Source organism: Haemaphysalis longicornis, unplaced genomic scaffold (assembly GCF_048455015.1).
Source record: "Haemaphysalis longicornis isolate Haplotype H1 unplaced genomic scaffold, Haemaphysalis longicornis Haplotype H1 scaffold_6, whole genome shotgun sequence".
Lineage (NCBI taxonomy): Eukaryota > Metazoa > Arthropoda > Arachnida > Ixodida > Ixodidae > Haemaphysalis > Haemaphysalis longicornis.
Window position 1 is genome coordinate 98,783,841 of NW_027526407.1, and position 22,203 is coordinate 98,806,043.

The 22,203-nt window shown below is 47.0% G+C and overlaps 1 protein-coding gene across 1 annotated transcript in view; it reads left to right on the top strand.

The window, feature by feature from the left end:
• The window catches only part of LOC144143164 (uncharacterized), a 31,867-nt gene extending 9,921 nt beyond the window's left edge, over positions 1 to 21,946 (top strand). The window contains exons 5-11 of the mRNA XM_077674965.1: positions 1,860 to 2,212; positions 6,940 to 7,074; positions 8,884 to 9,094; positions 11,707 to 11,930; positions 16,966 to 17,161; positions 18,253 to 18,495; positions 21,553 to 21,946. Coding sequence (XP_077531091.1) covers positions 1,860 to 2,212; positions 6,940 to 7,074; positions 8,884 to 9,094; positions 11,707 to 11,930; positions 16,966 to 17,161; positions 18,253 to 18,495; positions 21,553 to 21,822 — 1,632 coding nt within the window. The 3' untranslated portion in view covers positions 21,823 to 21,946. The remainder of the gene's footprint in view (positions 1 to 1,859; positions 2,213 to 6,939; positions 7,075 to 8,883; positions 9,095 to 11,706; positions 11,931 to 16,965; positions 17,162 to 18,252; positions 18,496 to 21,552) is intronic.
• The last annotated feature ends 257 nt before the right edge of the window (positions 21,947 to 22,203 follow it).

The window sequence follows — 22,203 nt, forward strand, 5'->3', positions numbered from 1 at the left end:
TTCCGCAGTGGAGCACGGTAGTATGCAGTGGGAGAGTCAATATAAGTCCATTTTATGCTCCTCTTTACCGCTGCCGCCTGTTGCCCGAGCCCTGCATATTCATGGCCGCGTGGCGTCTCTCGCCCCCTTAATCTTGCCCAATGCCTCCCGCTCTTTGGCACACTGGAGCCTGAGCTGTGATTGGCGCAGCCGCTCTATTATAAAACGTCATGGTCCCTGCCTACGACATAGAGCTCGGTGTGCTGTCCCCATACTTTTACATAGCTGACGCCTAATGCAGGCAAACTCGAACATTGAAATACCTCAGGAGCACCGGCTTTGCTGGACTTCCCTTTTTCAAAGGGTGACTGGACTCTGATTTTCTTTTATGGGCTAGATTTCGTTTTGTTTTACGCCGAAGGTGCACTTCGGCTTTCCTGTGGGCCTCAGTTGAGGGGATCGCATTAGCCTGCGTCGTTTTCAGTCTTGAACCCCATATAAAATATAAAATTTTCGCAGACATGCAGTTATTGCTTTTTGGTCTCAGTCAAACAAACGGTTCTGAGGCCCGTAGTTCATTCCTTTACCGTGTGCTCATCAACTAAACGGGATAACTGAGGCCCAGAGACGGGCAAGGCCTAATTGGTCTTGCCAACATGGTTCCATTGGGCGGCTTTCTACTCTTCATGTATTTTGTAAAGACGATAGTCTGTCTTTGGCTACTTAAACGCAAACTTTTTTGTATGTCTGTCTGTATGTCCCTCGATTCAGTCTACCAGGCCAAAAGGTGGAATTGTGAAACGAAAAGTTTATATAGCAAAACCATTTTCAGTTCACTAAATCTGCTACAATACTTCATGCCTGTCAACATTGTAGCGCAAAAAGAAAACGTTAGCGATATCTGATGCAAATTAACAATATATAACTGGTACTCGGCAGTGTTTTTTTAATTAAAGGGACCCTGCAATCCTTTCGATTAGCGCTTTCACTCTTTCCTTCGCGTCTGGAACCACTGCGAAAGCTATAGTTATCGCCAGCACGGAGGGGCACTGCGTGATTTACTCGTCGCCCCAGATACGCCTTCCATTTCTGATTTGTTTTTGTGGCTTTTTTGTTAAGTTGCTATCGAAAAGCGTTCATTGCTGCAACTGAGGGAAAATCGGCCAACAGCCGCTACGTGGCCTTAGGGGCGTAATTCGAGCAGTCGAAGAACGTCAAGGACGGGAAACAGAGAAAAACCTTTTGAGTGAGTTTACAAGTTATCCGATGGGCATAATTTTTCGCTGAGGTACTTTGCGACCCCCTAATCTGAGTTGTGGGTGTGTTGGATGACTACGTTCTGCGATCATTTAAGATTTTAAAACAAGTTGAAGAAAAGTGATGCAGGGTCCCTCTAAAGATGCATGCGCGGTTGGTATTTGCGATGGAAAATTTAAAAATACACGTTGGAAACAACATTTTTTTAAAGAACAGATCTCGCGCCCGAGACTAAACCACCTAACGACATTCTAATACCAGCAGTTACGGAAAGTTCCAATGTATTGCGCGCAGACAGTGGAACATGGGGAAATTGAATTGCCTAGAGCTAACCTCTAGCGTGTTTATTGGGAAATGAGCTAAACGGGGGGGGGGGGGGGGGGCGCTAGAGGTGAAGGTGGAGGGGAGTGTTAGAAAATAGGCACTTACTTGGCATGGGCGGCAGTAGAATATGGTCTTCCTGCGACATTTCAAGTGAAGTGAGCAGATACACGGCTAATATTTCCCCTAATACATCGCCGCTTTACTAGTTCGTCAAGTGTGTCGCAGCACGTATGAAGAGTACGCAAATGTGTTTCTGAAATCGCGTGCCATCATTTGTTCGCGACAACGCGATGTCGCAGGAATACGTGTACAAGCCATGGGACGCAGACAGCGAGTTTCCCCACAAGCCCTGCTCCGCCCCCGGCTGCCGGTGGCTGCGTTCTTTCTTGACCAACGGCAACGACCCGGCCGTCATGGCAGCGGCACGGCAGCACTCGCCCTGCGACGACTTCTATCGCCACGTGTGTGAGGCGAGGCCGCGAACGCCTTACCAGAGGGGCTCGCACAAGCTCATGGACGAGATGCGCGGGCTCCTCAAGACCAGGGGGAAGAAGAAGAAGAAGAACTTGGGCAAGCTTCCCTACGCCCACGCGTCCCTCTTCAAGCGCTGCCTGGAGGGCAGGGACGTCGTCATCAAGGACCACATCACATAGTGAGTGGAGTGTGAAGACGTCTTCCATTGTCCGCACAGCCAACCCAATGTTTGTTCGTCTTGAACAGCCGGCACCGGAGAGCAGGGGCCCAATTCTCTACAAAGACGGGGCGTCGCTTTGAAACGGTGGGGTACCGCCATGCAAATCATGTGTTCTGGGGTTGGGGCCGTCGCTTCGGGGGAAGCTGTGCACTCAGTGTGAGCCGCAGAAAAGCACTGTGGCAAGGGCGCGAAGTGACAAGTGAAACGATGGGGGGCAGTGGGTGTCGCTTCCCGCCCTTGGCACAGTGCTTTTCTGCGGTTCACACTGAGTGCACAGCTTCCCCCGAAGCGACGGCCCTAACCCCAGAACACATGCATTTGCATGGCACTACCTCGCCATTTCAAAGCGACGCCCCGTCGTTTTAGGGAATTGGGCCCAAGGATGTACGGTAACTTGGCTATTTAAAGGGACCCTGCAACACTTTTCTCCACTTTTTTTCGAAATCCTAAATGCGTGACTACGGGAGCCGAAATGGCTTTTTTGGATTTTTAGCGTTCATGGTGGGTGCTAGTTTTTATTGTTGTCATGTGTTTTCCTGACCAGATGGGCTTCCGTCCATCCCTCGATTTGAAATCTTAAATTCTTGCAGAAAGAAATCAACCCAAAGATCCAGTACTTAGATTAGGAGGTCCCACACCACCTCAGCAAAACCACTCCTCTATGCCCACCAGGTGACTTAGAAACTTGCTCAAAAGAGTTTTCTCTCTTTTGCGGTCTTGGCCATCATCCATCGTTGGAATCACGTCATTACAGCGGTGAGGCGGCTTTCCTTCAGTTGCAGGAATGAGCGCATTCGATAGCCACTTTAAAAAGAAACCCACAGAGGTAAAACATAAATGGAAGCCATATCTGCTGCAACTTGCAAATCAAGCAGTGCCGCTCCGTGCTGGTGATAACTATAGCTTTCGCAGTGCTTCCACACCGCAAGGAAATAGTGAAAGCGTTTATGGGAAGTTTTGCATACTCCCTTCAACTGGTCACGTTACCTCGGGAACGGCGCGGCAGTTTTTACTTAACGGTTGCGATTCCTGCGTTCATGATATGCTGCTTAGGTAATGTTAAGAGAGATATATTTCCGGGATTTGTTTATACTTATTGTATTTCACAGTCAAATTTGGCTAGAGTTTCTAAATGGGGCTATTTTCGCCATTTTTTAGATAAGCCACGTATAGAAATTCTCCGGCCTTGGTAGATGTCCGTCCGTGTATACGCTCACGTCTCCCTCCTCCCTCCCCCTGGCAAAAAAATAATAAAAAAACCTCTCCAGGTTTTTGTGAATGCTTTGTAGACAATACTGTAATGCAGGTATTTTAGTAAATACTACGCTGGAATTCGGTGCTACGATGATGCTACTGTTACGCCGAGTTACATTTACTTGTCACTACTAGTTAGTTTATTATTGAAGTTGCAAACGTTACGAAATTCTCATCTGCGATAAATACTTGGCCGTCTGCGAAGGGATTATGGTGTCAAGGAAAAAGGCTGTGAAACGTGTTAATTCAAAACTACGCGGAAAAAAATTACAGGAAAATCAGCCGCGAATGGATTAATTCAAATTTAACCTACACTCTTAAAGAAAAGGTTGTGCATTTAATACCAGAACACAAAGTAGTTACTTGTCACAGTATCCAATAGGTATTTAGTGCTTTTACTAGGTTGGCATGCATAACCTAGTATCAAGCATCTCGTGACGATGCGGATCGGGTGAGCGCGGAACGCGAGACATATTCAGCATGCACATATCACACTTAGACGACAAATAAGAAGAGCAAGAAAACCAACGGGATGCACGGGGAGAGCCAGTACGACTTTGTTACGTTAGAAATACATCGCCTTTTCTTGCTTTTATACCTAGCAGAGGAAAGTCCTCGGATGGAATCGGTGGGCTTGTTGAAAAAAATAGAATATTTTAGAAAAAATTTCATAGGTATGCATTTTAATGCGAGCATATGCAAATCAGCATGTGGATTTGCAAGAAATTTTGAATTCTGAACTGGAGTGAGAAAAGTGTTGTAGTTAGTATGTTCAATACCTCATATTATTTTGTTACTATCAATGAATGTTAGTATCAAACAAGCAGCAGTTACTAAAAATGTGTACGGTCTGGATTAGTAACGATACCATTTTAGGGCCTACGTACCGCTCTGCGGGTAGTAAAGTTGGTAAGGAGTTAGTAAATACAATTAATCACTACCTTTGTACTAGCCGTTTTGTTTTAGAGTGTACGTTTGATGATGACGCAGTTCACAGTAAAGTTGTAATTTTTCTGGAAAAATAGCCAAAGGGAGAGAGCCATTTTTATCTTCAAGAGTAAAACTTTACTCTTATCAAGTTTAGTTCAGCTCATTAACCAGAAAATATGCTCAGTCGCAAAGTACAAAGATGTTTTTTTTTTCGTGCACTCTTTGGACTGCGCCGTGGTCACTGCATATCACCGTTAGAACTTTGCTTTTCGTCTTTCTTAGCGTATTGGATGGTCTGATGAGCATTTTGCCTTGTTACAAACAGGGCCGATGCTTTCGTACATAACGGTGACATCGATGCGTAGTGGGGGATACGGGGGTTGTGGGGGAGGCAAGAAGCTTAATTTTTTTTTTTTTTTTTTTGGGGGGGGGGCTTTACACTGAAAGTACTATAAAAATGTAAACGAGACGCCTTTCCAAATGACGGCTCTGCCAAAAGTACAGACTTGGCAAAATAAAATGCGAACGTGAAAATATGAAACACAACAATCAAAATTTTAAAATACTGTTCGTAAAGGTCTAACAATGGCGCGCTATTGCTATATTTGGAAAGCTGCCATTCGGAACTCTGTTATTTCAATTAGGCCACGTGTACATTCGACTCGCGTGGAAAGAAATCGCGCTGTTTGTGTGTTCCAGTTCAGATTTTAGTGATCGTGTTTCTTTTGTCCAATGACTGTACAAGGCGCATCCAAATGTCATGTCTGAAGGCGCGGGACTTCTCTGTATCTGATTACGTCGTTCTACTGCGTTAAGCTAGTGATAACTTCAAGTTGAGATGGAAGACGTCGAGGCAAATACAGAGGCCGCTTGTAGGAGGCCATAGTTTTCTTCACATTGCGCCGTTTCTTTCCATGTGCTACTTTGAATCGAAACTAACAGTGGCTACGTCACAGGAGGTATTAATTGCTTACTTACTTCCCTTTCAGCGAAACCTGCTTAACTACAAAGAGCAGTCCGAAAAAGGTTAGGTGTGGGAAAGAGAAAATACGGTACTCCTTCTATATTTACCGAACTGAACATTAGAATGCTGACCGTTTAAAACGGGCCATTGAAATTCTCGTAAGAATTCAGAGGGTATCTACAGCAGTGAATTGATTTTTTTATTCATTTATTTTTTATTTTGTTTGTTTTGTCACTTCATATTTTTCTCCCTTCTTGGGTATTACCCTTTTTTTGATCCCCCTGAGATTAATCACTCCATACCATACCACTGCTTTTGGCCTTATTATTACTCGATCACACAAACCTCAGGGCAGCGTCCCATCTTTACGGTACTGTAACACGCACAGATAAAGCGTTTTTGATGTCACTTTCTTTAACCTGCGCAGAAAGTAAGGTGCACAGATGAGATTAAGAACTTTCCTGAGATAAATTGGTCGCAGTTAGCACAGGACCAGCACAATTGGAGACCTATGCGAGAGGCCTTTGCCCTGCAGTGGGTGTAGACAGGATGATAATAATAATAGTAATAATGATGATGATGGCTTTGATGATGATGATGATTATTATTGTCATCTGTCTTTGTCTCCTGCCTCCGCTCACATACCGAATTGAAAGGAACCCACCCCTATTCCTATTCTTACGTAACGTTTCCGTTTCACTCAGACACGTCCACGAGGCGTCCGCGCCGCCCATCGTGTAGCCCTGTGCCCATTGCCATTGTATTTACTCCTGTTACCACAACAACTGGTACGCCTCTTCGTGAAATCCCAGAATTTCAAATGCAACGTAATATCCCACGGTTGTAACTAATGTAGAGCGCTGAAAGCTTGAGTCGTTAAAAATGAACTCTAGTGCCGACGAAACATTTATGCAAGATGTCTATAACGAGCAGTGATTAAGCTTAGCCCTTTCAGTCACCGTGTCTCCACATGAAGACGCGAGTTTCTTCGTCGTTTTCCTCGTGAAAACGAAAAGAGTTCATGCTGCAGAGCGGTGCGGCCGATGTTCGAAACCTACAGAAGTGAAAGGTAGCACCATGTGATGTGGAATGGCGGAACCGCACTCATAAACATCGTTTCAAAATGGACGCCACCAAGTTTTGTGGGAGCTCCGGTGTGTTGCTGTCCTAAGTTCCCTTTTACTGCACCGTAAATCGTTTATAAAGGCTAAAAACACCTCTTTCATGTGCAGAAATTAATATTTCACCTCCTTGTTTGTAAACTGCCTCGGGATATTTATTATTTTTTATAGGGAAAAGCAGGATTGAGTAATGGTGTCTCCGCACGAGGACGCGACGCCATTTGCGTAATAAGTATTCTAGAGAGACTGAACGTTTTTTTCTTACCTCTAGACACTTGACACTGCTAAACCACCAAGTGTGGAATTTTTTTGCAGTGAATATAATAATTCGTGACTCAAAGGGTTAGAGTAGAAAACCTTACTCACTCTGTCCTCGGGATGTGGTGCAATTGAACAAAATCTGTTCCCAATTTTAGCGACTGGGAGGAGAGGAAAATGAGAGGCTGTCCCATACGGGTGCCGACTGTGCCTCTCAAGCTCTCCGAGAGGTTCTTCAGGACGAGAACGGGGTCACGGCGCACCATGCCCGAGTTCTTCCAATACATCGCCAAGTACGTCACTTAATGCGCCCTTGCCTTTCGTACAGATGGTTAACCACCGAAACTGTAACAGTCTGCAGAATCGGCATGGCGTAGACCAACTCGTGGCCGCTCCTGCTCGCGATGTCCCTGCGCCTAAGCTGCACGCTCATCGGGAGAGCGTATGACGCGTGGCCTACCCGTTTTGGAGTAACGTGGAGAGGAACGGAGTAACCACCGGTTTTTGCCATTGACACGTTGACACTGCCACTCCCGTCTCGGCCCGCCGTTTTTGCTTGATCTGGGCATCACTCAGTGGCTCGCATCGTGCGTGCTGTCTTGCGAGAGATATGCCTCTAACTCCTCTCTAACCTAGATTTTTTCGCGCAGCCGCGTGTGGTTGCGGCGAAGAAGTTCTCTGCATAAACACTCCTTGTTTCAATCCTGACAGCGACGTAGTGCCGATTCAGTGAAACGTTCTTCTAATTCTTCTAGCCCAACCAATCGGAGAAGTTCTTGGCATTAAGCCGATTGCTCCCATGCCTGGGATGAGCGGAAGATTGAATTTGCGAACGGCGACCCCAATGATTACTGAAATTTTTGCACAGTGTTAATTGGGGACATGCACTCGCCTGACAAATTTATCATTAGGCGCTAGAAAATACTTCGCGTGAGTTTAGCCACGCCTTTGCAGGTGTCGGAACTCGCATTTATATGCTGATGAGGCTTGTCTGCAAAGCTCAATAAAGACAACGGCCACGACGTCGAACACTCACGCCAGACGCGGCGCACGATTTTTCTAACTATGCACGTCAATACATGAAGCCCTAAGGCCGCACCTAAAAACGCGAGGTACACACAAATTCTGGTAGACCATGGTCAGTACTTGCATTACTGTATACGTCATCTAGGCCTGCGCAGAGAAGACCATAAGCCTCTTAAAGCGTACATACTTAGTAACTGGCAATAACAAAATCGTTTTTTTAGTTTCGTTTCGTCGGTGATTGTCGAGCTCAGTACAGCAGTGAAAAAAAAAAAAAACCTATGGCTTGTTGTTTGAAGGATGGAGCTTGCTGTTGAACACAGAAACGAACTTGAAAGAAAAAGAACGTATACCACTCTCGTAAACAATGCCACAAAGACTGCGCATAGACTCGCAGATTTCTTGAAGTCCGTCTCTCTGTTTAATACCAAGCACAATCCTTCAGATTAAGTACCACCAACTAGCCCGGCACCATGAGTTCTTTACGATGTCTGATTGAAACACACTAGCAAAAACTTTATAATGGTTTGTAGAGGTTTGGGATAAACATGCAGGTCCGGATACTTCGCAGAGTATCGATGCTACGCAACAGAAATTTTGCACCGCATCGTGTTTGGTTAAAAAAAATGACACGACCTTCCCGCGAGGGAACCCTGAGTTGATGCGAAGCATCTCGGAGTTTCCGAAACGTTCACGAGATTGGGTATCCAAATACCAAAAAATGACGCAACTCCGGACGGCGCAGCGTGACTCCACCGAAGCAGCAACTGAGGGAGCAGTGCGCGGGCCGGGTTTATTATATAGAGCAGATTGAGTTGAGAGGAGGAGATGAGAGAGGAGACGCGCATGCGCGCTTATCGCGCAGCTGCGGTGATGAGTAGCGCGCGCGCTATCGCACAGCTGGCGTGTAGAGGTTGAGAGGAGGAGCAGCGCGCGCGCTATCGCACAGCTGGTGGGGAGAGGGAAAGAGGTGCGGTCGGACGGACGACGGACAACGGAGCCGAGAGCAAGAGATGCTTTGCATCTAAAACATTCCAATCCTGCACCGGACCATAGTCGCCTGTTGCGCACTGCCGCAGACTGACGACCAACCTGAGCATGGACGATCGGGTGGCGCCCCCCGAGAAGGGTTACGTGGCGCGAGAGTGGGTCCCGGGTGCCTGCCAGTGGGTGGCGCGGGCAGCCAGGTGTCACTACTTCATGGACCTCCAGATGACGGACGACGACCACTTGAACCGCTACCAGCTGTACTGGAAGATCATGTACTTCTCGCCCCTCATGGGGTCCATGGTGAGCGGGTAACATTCTTCAGAAATGGGGGGGCCGTACAAACGGCAGGAAACCCGAAGCGTGCCGTAAAACTACTGTGCAGATTGATGGAGTTAAGCAATAGGTATTTTATCCGTCTTTCTTAATCGCTTGCATTGCGTGTTCACTCATATATACATTCCCAGCACGACAACAGAACGGAATGACGTACCACATCACATTGCCACTGAATATAACATAACACAGTTTTAGGACATGAAAATGAAATGAGAAGACATTAAAAATGAAAAGACTTAATTTTGTCTTTGCCTGTGTAATTTCTGGTCCTGTAATTACGTCCTGCAGCCGCTATTGCTTGTGCTTTCTGTTGTTTTATTTTGTTGCCATTATTCCTTATGGCCTCTTGCTTCTGCGAGCGCCTGTTTTCTTCTATGTAATGCCCTCTTACTTAGGGCCCTTACGTTTATCTGAATATGTAAATAAACCTGGATCTAGATGCAACCGGTTAGACACTTCTATCTGGGCGTTGTAAATTTATTCTGGGTTGTTTTGGTGCTCCGCACGTTTTTTTTTTTCGCTGGAGCATCGCGTGACATACCAGATGCTTTAACTCTGGTGCTTGTAAAAGCCTTCGCCATTAGAGCTATAGTACAATTACGCCTAAGCTCGGAATATATCCCAACCCAATATGCTGTGCCCTTATTGTGGTTTTGAAATAATACAATATAAAATGACAGAATAAAAATTATAACCGCCAGTCATAATTGGTGTGACCGAAGTATGGCCGTAAGCATACGTGTAGCGGATAAAAATTCGGCTCTCACTGCAGTGGAACCTTTCGACTCCAAGAACGGCGGTAGTAGCGGTGCATACCAAAATCATAATTTGTGGCTCCTAGGTCGCAGGTTCGATTCCCGGCCCCGGCGGCCGCTTTCATGATGGAGGCGAAAAGCAAAAACGCCCGTGTGTGCGAGATTTCGGCGCACGTTAAAGATACCCAGGTGGTCAAAATTAATCCGAAGCCCACTACTACGGCGCGCCTAATCGCCCGCGTTGCGTCGGGGCGTTAAACACTAACAATCAATCAATTTGTGGCTCTATCGAATACGATTGCAGTGCAGTTCTGGGGCCCCCAGGGTGCCAGATACAAGACGCTTGCTCTGAATGCACTTTGCGTCCGTTTTTTTTTTTACTTTATGCGCAAAAGTAGCTCTTTAGGTTCGCTGTTAACAAACATTGGTATAATTTCCAACGGTATTTTTTAGCCGTCTAACGACTTAGCATTTTGTCATTGGCTGCCAAACGCCAACCGCAGTTTGTTTTGGCCTGGCCATGGCGTGCCAACAGCATCCGTCAGAACCGAAGGCTTGAAAAAGAGGGAGCCACCAATAGCGACGCCTGCAACTGCATGCGCAGATGAAGGTCGTGGAAACGATCCATTCCCACCATTAAAAGGACTCTACAACACTTCTGATGAACCCTTTCAGTTTTTTCTTCGTACCTGGAAGAACTGCGAAAGCTATAGTTATCGCCAGCACGGAGCGGCGCTGCGTGAGTTTCTCGCCGTAGCAGATACGACTTCCATCTCTGCTTTGCTTTTGGGGGTTTCTTTTTAAGGTCGCTATCGAATGCGTTTATTGCTGCGCCTGAAAGAAATCCGGCCAATAGCTGCTACACCGCTGGAATGACCGAATACGAGCGCTAGAAGAACAGCGAGACCGGGAAAGAAAGACATTTTTTGTGAGACGTTTCTAACTTATCTGATGGGTACAGAAAATTAATTTTTGGATGAGGTACTTTGAGACCTACTATTCTAATTACTGGATGTGTTTTTTTACTAAGTTGCGAAAGTATTTAGGATTCAGAAAAAAAAAATGTTAAAAGAAGTGTTGTAGGGTTCCTTTAACATTTGATCTTGGGCTAGCTATTTCCCACAATATGACGAAAATTACGCCCATCTTCCCGCGAGGAAACCCTGGTGTGATGCGACGCATCGAGGGTTCAATTGGTGTTTCCGTTGGGTTGATTCTCTAAACCGCGTGAAACATGTTGTGAACGCGTATGATGCATTTCCATCACATGCGGGTGTTCCTATACGCGGGACGATGGGCGTAATTGTTCTGTCACACCACTCATTGAACGGACCGTCGCTTCCATCACGTCTTCATTGGAAGAATCAAGTCAAGCACGAAGTAGTCAAGCAAGGTCACGTCAAGTGCGAGAGCGAGCGCTTCACTAACCGCCGCAGCGCGATACCCGCTTTATATTCACAGCGCCTGAAGGAGAGGAGACAATGAAGGAGAGCCGCGCATGCGCACACTTGCGCGCGCCGGAGCAGTTGTTAATGCAGCGTTACGTTGCGAAGCGCGCCCAAACAAGCGCGCCAGCTGTGGTATGCTAATGAGCCGGAGTGAGAGTGTTGCACACAGCTGCGGGAGAGAAGAACGGAGGAGGGATTCGGACGGACGGCGCGACGACGACGCCGCAGGAGGGACATGCCTCAGAGCAAGAGATGCGTCGCATCTAAAAACTGCGCCTAAACTCTTTCTGTTAAACGTGTCAACTACTGTCTTTGACCCCCTTTAAGCGCTGTTTTTCGTCACATTGCCCGTACATTATTGCTCCACCCGCAGACGCAACGAATCTACGAGGAAGTCTACACGGACCCGCCAAAGCCTCGGGTGCAGGCCTGCTTCAACCTCTTGGAAGATCACTATTACATGAACGCCACCAAGCTGGCTCGACGTGTGCTCAAGGAGACCGTTCCCCGCCCACATGACGTGCTGTCCAGGGTCGGCTGGTTCATACGCTGGGCGCTGCGAGACCGCGTGCCGACCTGGCTGGCTCGCCGAAACGGGTCAGTGGTGTTCCGTGCGGGGAATTTTCCCTTTTTCGGGGAATTTACGGCTGCAATTTCGGCCTAAAGAGAAAAACGAGATCTTCAGCTGATGCAGCGAATTGTAGGAGTCGTGGAGACAAAAAAAAATAATTGGACCTCGCGTCATTTTTTTGTTTGTTTCTAAAGGCATGCCTTAATAGTATACTCGGTTACAACTCAAGAACGGCACCCCCTCATGTGGTGTATCACTCCGCCAAATCGCCGGACCCGTGACGTCAGTGAGCGCGCGTTTTGAAAGGGGTTTGCTATGAATGCGTGATATCGTCTGCCTTGTCTCACGCAGTTTGTTCGTCGTCACTGGAGTCGTTTATAAGCATATTAAGTCCAAAAAATCACGGGAACTGCTCACGCCATGTTCAAAATATTCCCAGTAACTCCCTACTTGCGCCGCGCGGAGAACCATCCGGCTACGGTGATAAGGCACAGCGTGCACTTCCGGTGCCGTTCTTAACTTGTCACCGAGGTCGGTTCTGCGTTAAAATATACTCAGTCGTGTTCCCGCTAGCCACAAGCATCCAAGACTGCTTCTAATCCAGTTCATACATTAGGAGGGAGCGTAGAGAAAAGAATAGTCCATGACAAAGAGCTAGTAATGCGTGATGAAGGGCTGAAGCCTGTTTGCATGTATTCCTGGGCAATATAGAAAAAAAATGTTTCGGGTGCGTCCTTGTCCGCGTGCGGTCAACAAAAACTGGCGCCAGAATTCTCGGTACTGAGCTAAAATTACCTCGATTTTCCAACATGTCGTCGTCTTTTTTATACGGGCTGTTTTAACTTGGAACTTTAGCATGCCAAGTGAGCATGCTGTTTGGTACAAAATGTGAAATACACAGTCAAATGCTGTCGCGCGAGAGATGTAATAGAGTTTCCTTCAGGCTGAAATTGATTTTCTGAACGGTTTCTGCGCCCGGAAAGCTATGTAAAGTAGACACAGGCGGCTCTGGATAACGCCCAAAAGTGAACAGGAAACCACGTAAAGATCTATCAGCTGCTAAAAGACAACGCAGAGAATTTTACAGGGAATTCTTGACAAACCTGCGAGGGAAAATGCTAAAAATAGGGAATTGCTGAACCTACAAATCGGGGTTTTCTTCTCAATAATAAAATGGGTTTGGTTTCCTACACAGCGCATAGCCGATGCCGTGAATTCACGTCAGTGATTGCGAAATAATTCTGTGACTTCTTCGTGTCTTAGGGAACATCGTTAGCTGAGACTGAGCTTTCTAAGATTCTAGCGATATAGGCGATGCCGCCAATTGGTTTCAATGAGTGTGAAATAATGTTAGTGCCTCTACGTGTCTCTATGCAACATTTTAGCTGGAACTGAGCTTTCTGATCAATGTATTCTGCTCCCGAGGACACAAATGTGAGATGTGGGACACGAACATCGGATGCTTCACAAGAGATTTCTCCTTTCTACAAAAAGGGACATTTAGCTACTGCATTGCGTTGTTTCTTGTCTCGTTCTTTTCTTTCTCGCTGTGCATTCTAGTTGCATAATGACGAACGAGCCCGAGCATCCACTCTCCCTCTATCATATCCTCCATGCGCATTACAGCTACAAAAGTATTGTCATCTTTGTCGTAACAGAGACTGATTTATTAGCAACCACCAGAACCCGCCGATATAAAATTTTGGCGCTCTACAGTTACGCGGTTTCACATGTATTCCTATATCGATGAAAACTGTACAGGCGTTAATCTCTCTTTTCATTCAGCAGCCCGTCATCACAAAACAATATACGGTGTTCTAAAGTGGCCGCAGAATTTTGTTATATGTCTGTCTTCGGGTTGGTTGAGCTGTTTTTGTTTTCTGGTAATAGCACCCATGACCAAAAATTAAAGCCAGTTTCGGGCTTGTGAAATCTCATGAAACTGGAGAGAAGTTGTTGGCATTCACGGACGAGCATAAAGCTTATTGTTTGAATTCTTTGTGGTCCAGTAGCCTTATGTTTGGCTGAGAAGATTTTGAGGAAGGGTGTACCCTAGCGCGTACGGGCGAGCGTTGCCCGGCGAGCCCACTGGAACCCCATGGCGGGAAAGCCGGTCTGATGGCTGCGCTCTTTTATTATCATTTCCCCCCTCCCATCTCGACCTTCTGACCCACTGGCTCACGAGCGCCGATGGGTTACTGAACGATCGTCGAGGCGGTGGCAGTATCTGTCGGCCCAGTGAAGGCACCTTCTCCTGGCGTGAAGGGCAATGTCTGGCATTAACAGCACCGCCGTACATTGCGAGCCCCTAAACATTCCCGCTATTAAAAAGCAGAACTACAGGCCCTTTTCTAGGACTAAGAATACAGGTCCGTCTGCATATATGGTACAGCTGTTATTCTTTCTCAGAATCGATACACATCCTTAACTTTTCGGTCATGTAGTTCGCATTTTTCATTGATAACTTATGGAGCACGTTCAGTTCATTCTGCCCGACGGTTTGATGCGTCTTGCTGTGACATGATCACTTCCGACTGAAGTCACTGTGATCGGATATGATAGCATTTTCCAAGGGGTCATGTGCATCACATGTGATTGTTGATGCACTTCCCGCGTCTGGACAAATAGTCACCACATGGTCTAGCATGGCCGCCTCATAATGAGATATATTAGGCGGTGCGGTTGAACCCACAGTGGTCGTCTCTACATACATCGAAAGGTCTCGCTGCTCCATTCCGATACACATGTGTTATCCTAATTGTCTTATGCTAAACAGTGACTTAGATTAAATAAAAATCACCCATGTCTTAACACATGCCTCTCATGCAAAGTAGCAGAATGAGTCGTTTGCACAACATTGCTTCGCATCGGTCATTACCCTTGGAAAGGGGGCGAAACCGTAAAAAAGGGTAATAAGGGGCACAGAATTCACCTGTGTGGTATACCGAACGCGAAAAAATGACGGAAGTTTCACTACGCTGAACATGAACTGAGCAGTATCAGCCAGCGATTAACCAGTACTGTTCAATGACGCTGGCCAGGACTGTGCACCATGAAGCTAAAGCAAACCTGACACTGAATTGCACACGATAGACAACAGCTGCCTTCGAGTCTACAGCATAGCAGTGGGGCTCAGCGAAACATCTATTGTTCCGCTATTCTAGAGGCATTACTAGACGGTGTGCCGTGCGCATTGAGTCCGAGAACTGATGAGCACGCACTTCGCTCAGGGCCATGTCCCGCTAATAACTTGCGAAGCGGAGCATTTTTTGTTTCAGAATTTTCATAGGGAATTGGCGGAAGGTCCTACTCGGCAAGCAGATTTCTTCAGGGCATACTTCTCGGCTCTGCCATCATCTCCAGTGATGAGACCTTCCCCTGACCTTTTAAGTGCAGAGAAATTTAGGCGCTCGCCTTGTCGCCGTAGCTCGCTAGCTGGACCCAAGTGGGGCCCCAGGGCGTTCTGTCGTCGCGGCGTCCCACAGAGGCTTCGAATGCCGAGCGGTTTATATAGTCATAAGCGTTCGAAACTCGTGAACCGCTGGCGCTTGTCCTACATCTCCCCGTTGTTTAGCGCAAAGAAACCTGTAGGTACATTTGAGGCAAAACATACGCATTTAACCGGCAGCGCCCGCAATCACTTAGTTAGGAGCGCTCGTTGGGTTGATTTTTTACTATAGTAAGCGAAAAAAAAAAAAACGGCAGTACAACGCCGGAATGTGCGGAGGGAAAAGCAATCACGAAAAGAAGAGAACTCCCGCTGGCGCAGTTTCAGGCAAGGGGAGCACGAGAACTGCGAAGGCGGGAAATTTAAATTGCCCGGTGTGGTAGCAGTGAGCCGATAACAGCGCTACAGACAATTATGGAGAATCACAGCTCTGCACTTGAAACAGCCTTCACATTGAGTGGAACGGCTTTTTGATTTCTGCTTTCCTAATACTCGGACATATATTCTGCATCAATTCATGGCGCCTGAAAGTTGAGCACGCAGGTCTCGAGTAACGTAAAGGTTCGGTGCATGCCGGGTACAAAGGCTCGATGGGTATGGAATGTGTGATATAAGACAATCAGAGCTTCTGCTTGTTTATCCGACTTTGCGTCCTTTCCCGCGTATGTTTACCCACCACGCGAAAGGTCATCGCATCCCCCTGCAACTCTGCTGACACCTTGCTGGGTGCACGCGCATGGCATATTGCCTCCCATGTGAAATGTTCCTTACATGCGGAATTATTGGAATACGGAGTATTGCGCACGCCGGCATACCTAGTGTGTGTAGTCCTTCCAAAAACAGAAAAATGGAATAATTTCTCAGAATAGAAACGGTTGACACGTTTCGCCTTTGTGGGTGAACGAAATCTTAAAAACATCGCCGTAAGTTTTCCGTATACCCTGTATACACGGATTTAATACCCTCCTCTATTATCCCGTGTTGCCGAAATGTATGACTCTTTGTATTCCGGCGATGGGTTACCAAGGCTAAGAACTCTGAATTCCCATAACTCCATACATGCCGAACGTTTTAGAAGGATGTTTACACACCCATGAATTTCTCCTCGTATGGTGCGTGCCCGTTCGGAGGCCAGATTCTTGTTTTTTTTTAGAGTGATGCCCCTCAGGGGGTCGGGCTGTCTTCGTCTCGTGTCGTCGTCGTCTCATGTCGTCGTAGTATCGATTAGACACGGCAATAAAACACCGGGACACTCGTTTTCGAATGCCTCGCGCTTGAACGTAACGCTAGCTAAAAGAACACACCGCGACACTCGTTTTCCACCGCCTCACGCTAGAACGTTTCGCGCTTCAAAGACACGAGACCTACAGTAAAGCTGTATATCTCTACGCCCAACGCTTTCATCTCCGTGGGCAGAAATGCCAAGGTGCCAAGAACACACTTATACACTATATTCTTCGCCCCTCCCCAGGTTTCACGTTAGTGGAGATAGTCTGGGATTTTTTCTTTACTTTCTCTGCTTCGTTTGTAACCCGCGTCTTCCGAGTAGATGAAGCAGAGGAGAATAAGCTGAAGATTCACTTTATTTTTGCTGCGATGCTCTTTAACCGCAGGACAAGGATCGCCAAAGCAGCGGCAAGCAAAGACGGGGCTCTAGATAAAATGGCAGTCGCGGCTGCAGCCCTCAAACTCGACTTCAACGAGTCCGTAGCGCGTGAGGTGCGCCGCCATCTGGAAGCCTTGGACACGGATCTTATGCACAGTTCGCGTCGTGAGGAGGCCCCCGAAGTGTCTCTATTCGCTCAAGAGGCAAGTGTACCAACACTTCGTGCTTTGAGCCTGCTTTAGTTGCGTATGTTTTTACCAACGCCGTTTGTGTAATACTCCCATTGGGTGCAGTAGGGAAACGGGTACTCGGGAACAAGTTAGTAACGGCAATAGCTGATCAATGCGTGATTGCGTCTGCCTTTTCTGACGTAGTTTACTTGTCGTCGCTACGGTAATTTATGGGCATGTTAAGTCCACAAAATTACGAAAAAAGCTCGTGCCATGTTGAAAATATGTCCAGTAAAGCACTACTTGCGCCGCGTGGAGTAACATCCGGCTGCGTTGATGATGCACAGCGGACACTTCCATCGCTGTTAAGTTGTACCCGAGTGTACTTCGGTCACTTCTCCGATGTGCGGAGCGTGCAAGTGAACGTCCAGCCTTGCTGCAGCGCTCGAGCTTAACAAGGAGTTTGAGAGGCAGGCACTGAGACATATGGACGCGTTGGAGTGCCACCTCCCGAAGGCTGGACGAACCATGTAAACTGTTTCTTATGGTTTCCTGGAAGCCACGCTGCCAACCGCGTCACCGCTCGATACGGGAGCACATGACTGGCCTAGTGCGCGGGAAAACAGCACAAGAAAGGTGGCGAAAAATGGCTGTTTCGACAATTTAACTCCCACGAGAGGCAGAGTGAGACAGTTGGAGTTTGTTTTAGTATAGCCGTATAGCCGTTGTCAGTGGAATAAAAGAAGTTTTATCTAGGCCTTCGCATCAAGGTCCACCTATCCGGCCTGCTATAATTTAGCTTGGTGGTGTCAGAAGTATCTTCTCGTCCCGCCGATATCTTTGATTACGAATAACTATCACCAGCAATCTAGGTAACACTCCCGCTTGAAAAAACACTAATATTGGAGTTTCTAAGCCGGTGTTTCCTACAGCAAGCATTGCTAGGCGAACAACAACTTCCAACCAAAATGTGGGGCATAAACAAAGCTCCAATAACGAACCAAGTAGAAAATGACAACACATTCAAAATACAGGTGTTAATATAGTATGGTCACTTGAGTACATTGACACTCTTCCCTAGGATTGGCATCGTCACAGCCGCTGACCTCTCCTTTCTCCCGCAGGGCCGTTACACGAAGAAGCGCAAGAATGTCGTGGTGCCGCCAGGGCTGCTGGCGGTCATGATCAACGCGACGCCCTCCCTGGACCCCATCATGACGACACTTGTGGGAGCCCCCATCCTGCGCGTGCTTCTTCCGCACCGCGGCGGACCTTACAGCTGGCGGTGGGCGAGCGAACGTCGACTGAGGGGAGTCACCGACTGTGTCCAGAAGAAAATGGCCTCCAGCAAAGCAGTGGCCGAGCAGGTAGCCTCGATACGAAAGCGTACTGCCGCTTTTGGGCTGTTGTTGTTGTCTATTTAGTCCGAACTAAATGGGAAAGGAAGAAATCACGTGATTATTGTACTTTGTCACAGACAGGGCACGCCGGCGTACGACACAGTGCAGAGGTGGGAAGAGGTGGGAATCATAAACGGGAGAGAGAATAGGATATCATAAAAAAAACAGTACTTATAGGTTGAAGAATGAGTTGAGTTGTCACATTATGAGTGCGTTGCAGGTGTTTACACGGAGTTATCAAGGACGCGCGGTATCTTACCAATTAGCACTCTAAAATTGAGGTGTTTTGGTTTCATTTGGAAAATGCAATCAGAACAGGCTATGATGGCTACAGGGAGAGACGAGATTGCTTCAAATTCACTGCCACGAGATTTGGATATGTTTCGACACAAAAACAGGCTCCTTTGCCATAGAACCTGACACTAGTATATGGACAGATGGCCCTCTGTAGGTGTTACCAATTACCACTTTCAAGAGGCGGTTTGTGGCAGCCAAGTGCTCTTTTAGAATATCAGCAATCTTAGGTCGTGTCCTTCTTTGACCGCCATTGCGAAAATGTTGGTATGAATTGTCCGGGGCGTTTAATTTGGGACAGATTTCTAAACATAATGTGAATTGCCTGACGAAAGTTCCAACGACAGGACAGACTGTAAATGATTGGTATCTGGGTGACGAATGTGCTTGGCGTGTTATACGTCTTAAGAAGCCTTACAAGGCGCTACTGGGAAAACAGAAAACCTAATTTTCGCCCAAAAATGCCTTTGAAACACCTTTGCAATCAAGCAAACGTTTTACGAGGGCCCTCAACGTGGTAGCACTTTATACCGTTCTCTGGAGTAGCTCCTTCATCTCAATAACGCTAACTTTCGAAGCAGCTCGATGATATCTAAAATTTATGCACTATATAAGACTGAAAAGCGGAAAACTTGTTATTGTGGAACACGTTTGGGGAAATAGTAAAGCAAGCTCTCGTTGGCTAGAACTAAAATTGGCGCAACCTTTACTAGCAGTACAAACAAAGAGGTAGTGGTATCTTAACATATCATTCGGAGTATCGATTGTTCACTTTTCGATGAAGATGGTTCTCGTTGCACTTAGGGCGTGCTCCAAGGCTTTGTGTGCATTAGACCTGGTAATTTCCAGTGACGAGAGATTAAGATCCGATGAGAAGGAGTTATTTATGCATGATAGGGTGACGTGAGTCAATGAATCCTCTCTCGACTATACCAGCGAGCCACCGCTACGAGCCTTTTACCTGCAAGCTGCAGGCTAGAAGGACTCTTTGCATCCTGCTCGTCACCCCTCAGCGACCTCGGGGCATAATAATACTGCAGCTTGCGGACTGCTGATACGTCGCGTTTGCAGAGCTCCAGTTGGGACGCAGTGTAATTGCTCGTAATATCACGAACTAGCGCTACATCCTAAGTATAATGCACTCAGCGTCATAGAGTATCCGTCTTGGAGATGGAAAGCTTGCAATGCGCAGAAAAACACAGTTCAGTTTAGTGTGTCGTTCGTTACAGCTTCTTATTCATTCAAAGAAAGCTCAGAATGGTCTGTCAGTCATCGAGACCATTACTGTCGACTGTAAGTTGCGCGAAATTATTTGTATGGGGTAACCATTGTATGGTTCACGTACTTCTATTTATTGTAAACACACTAATCAAGTTGATACTATTTAATACAACCGCCTGCCCCAGAGACAATAGAAACCCTTTTCTTTTCAGATGAATACTTTTCACGGCGACAGCAACGTTCTTCAATGAATGCTTTGCAAGCAGCCACACTCAAACAGAAGTAAACATCATGACCTCTGGTGGGGAGGAGGGTATTCAAGTTAGAGGTCCCTCGGAGCACACTCGCCTCGCATTTGGCGGTGTCTACAGACCAGCATATATTACAACGTCTCGAAACTCCACAACACCTTCCTTTCCACTTGCCGCTTCAACGTCTCTCTTGCTCCGTCGCGAATACCACCTACCAGATAGTCTGGGAACGCTCCTACGCGCCAAACACCCTCTCTTCCCATTCCACGCTCGACCTGGCCAGCTCAAAGGGCGAGGATCAGGAACGCCTCATCGCTGCCGTCCAGGCTGCTGTGCTGGCGCGCGTTTTTTTAAAGACGATAGTCTTTCTTGGGCTACTTAAACCCAGAAATTTTGGTCTGTCTGTATGTCTGTGTGTCTGTATGTCTGTCCGTCTGTCTGTCTGTGACTCGATTCAGCCACCCGGCCAAAGCAAAACAATGCCTGCGCAACAGTCTTATATAGTCACAGCTAAATCTACCCGTCTTGGTCCGGTGTAATGTTCATACTTGTCAACATTGTTGAAGAAGAACAAGACATTACGTAAATATGAGACAACAAATCAATACAGAACTGATATTTGCAGTGTTCCTTTATAAAAATTCAAACATGCTTGACTTTTGGGAAATTAAATACTTCATCAACTGCAGAAAAAGAATTTACTCCGCCGTCGCCTGCTGTCGCCAGCGCCACTATAGCTTCTGGCGCCATTTTAAGAAATCAACCGGCAACAGTTACGCAAAGTTCCACTAGATAGTTTCCACGTTATGCTTGCAAGGCACGTGGAGTAGGGAAACGCGGTTCTATAAACGTTGAAGTAGGGTGCCTCGATTAACGCGCGTCTTCGCCGTACGGCAGCATTCGCATCGAGACACCCGGTTTGGAGCAGTGGAACGCGGGAAATTTAAAATGATTTAAGCGAACCTTTGGTGTCTTTACCTTGGGAGGAGCGCGACGCAAGAGGGACAACATGAGAGGTGAGCGGTAAAGCGAAGGGAGGCATTTACTTGGCAAAAGTCGATAAAGACTATCGTCTTTTGACGACATTTGCAACGAAAGGAGCAGACACGCGGCCAATTTTTTTGGACTAGAAAAACCACCCACGTTTATGCTCAATAAGTGTTTTTAAATTAAGGAACACTTTTGATCTTTCGTAACAAAAGTTATTACGTTTCTCCAAAAGCTGACGTTGTACGGAATTCTCTTTACTCGCTCACAGGTGGTGACGGAGTCTGCCCTACTGGACCCTCTCTTCGACGCCTTCAGGAGGAACCTCGCGGATGACGTGGGTCTAGGCCACCGCCTTAACCCACGCTACAGCAACAGCGAGCTCCCTTACGTGCTCTGGGCCCTCGGACACTGCGGAGACCCAATGGGAGATGTGATTGTCAATGGGGCTGTCAACAACTCGGCACACTTCTCCAAAACCTTCGGATGCACACGTGGGGACAGACTTTGGTCCGAAGACAAGTGCCCGTTTTGGGCATGACAGCAGTGACCGTTTTTTTGTTGTTTTGTTTTTTGTTTCCTGTGGGGATTTGTTTGCATCTTCTTTTTAAGCGTGAAAACGTGTGTGAACTCTTTCGCCCGTCATAAATGCTTTGAACACACGAACCTTTTGTTTTGTCGGTCTCCTCATGCGTTCGCACTTTTAAAGAGGTACTGACATCATCGGCTAGGCTTTGGGATTTGCTAGCACAGCGATTGTAGATGCATAAATAGTCGTCAGTAGCATTGATTCATCGCTGTGTGACATTTGTTGCAGCTGAAATACATTTGCCTTCTAAACGCCTTTACGCAACACCATTACTTCTAGGACCCATGCCCCTGCGTGCCCAAATTTCTTCTTGCAAACAAATTGCTATCCTGA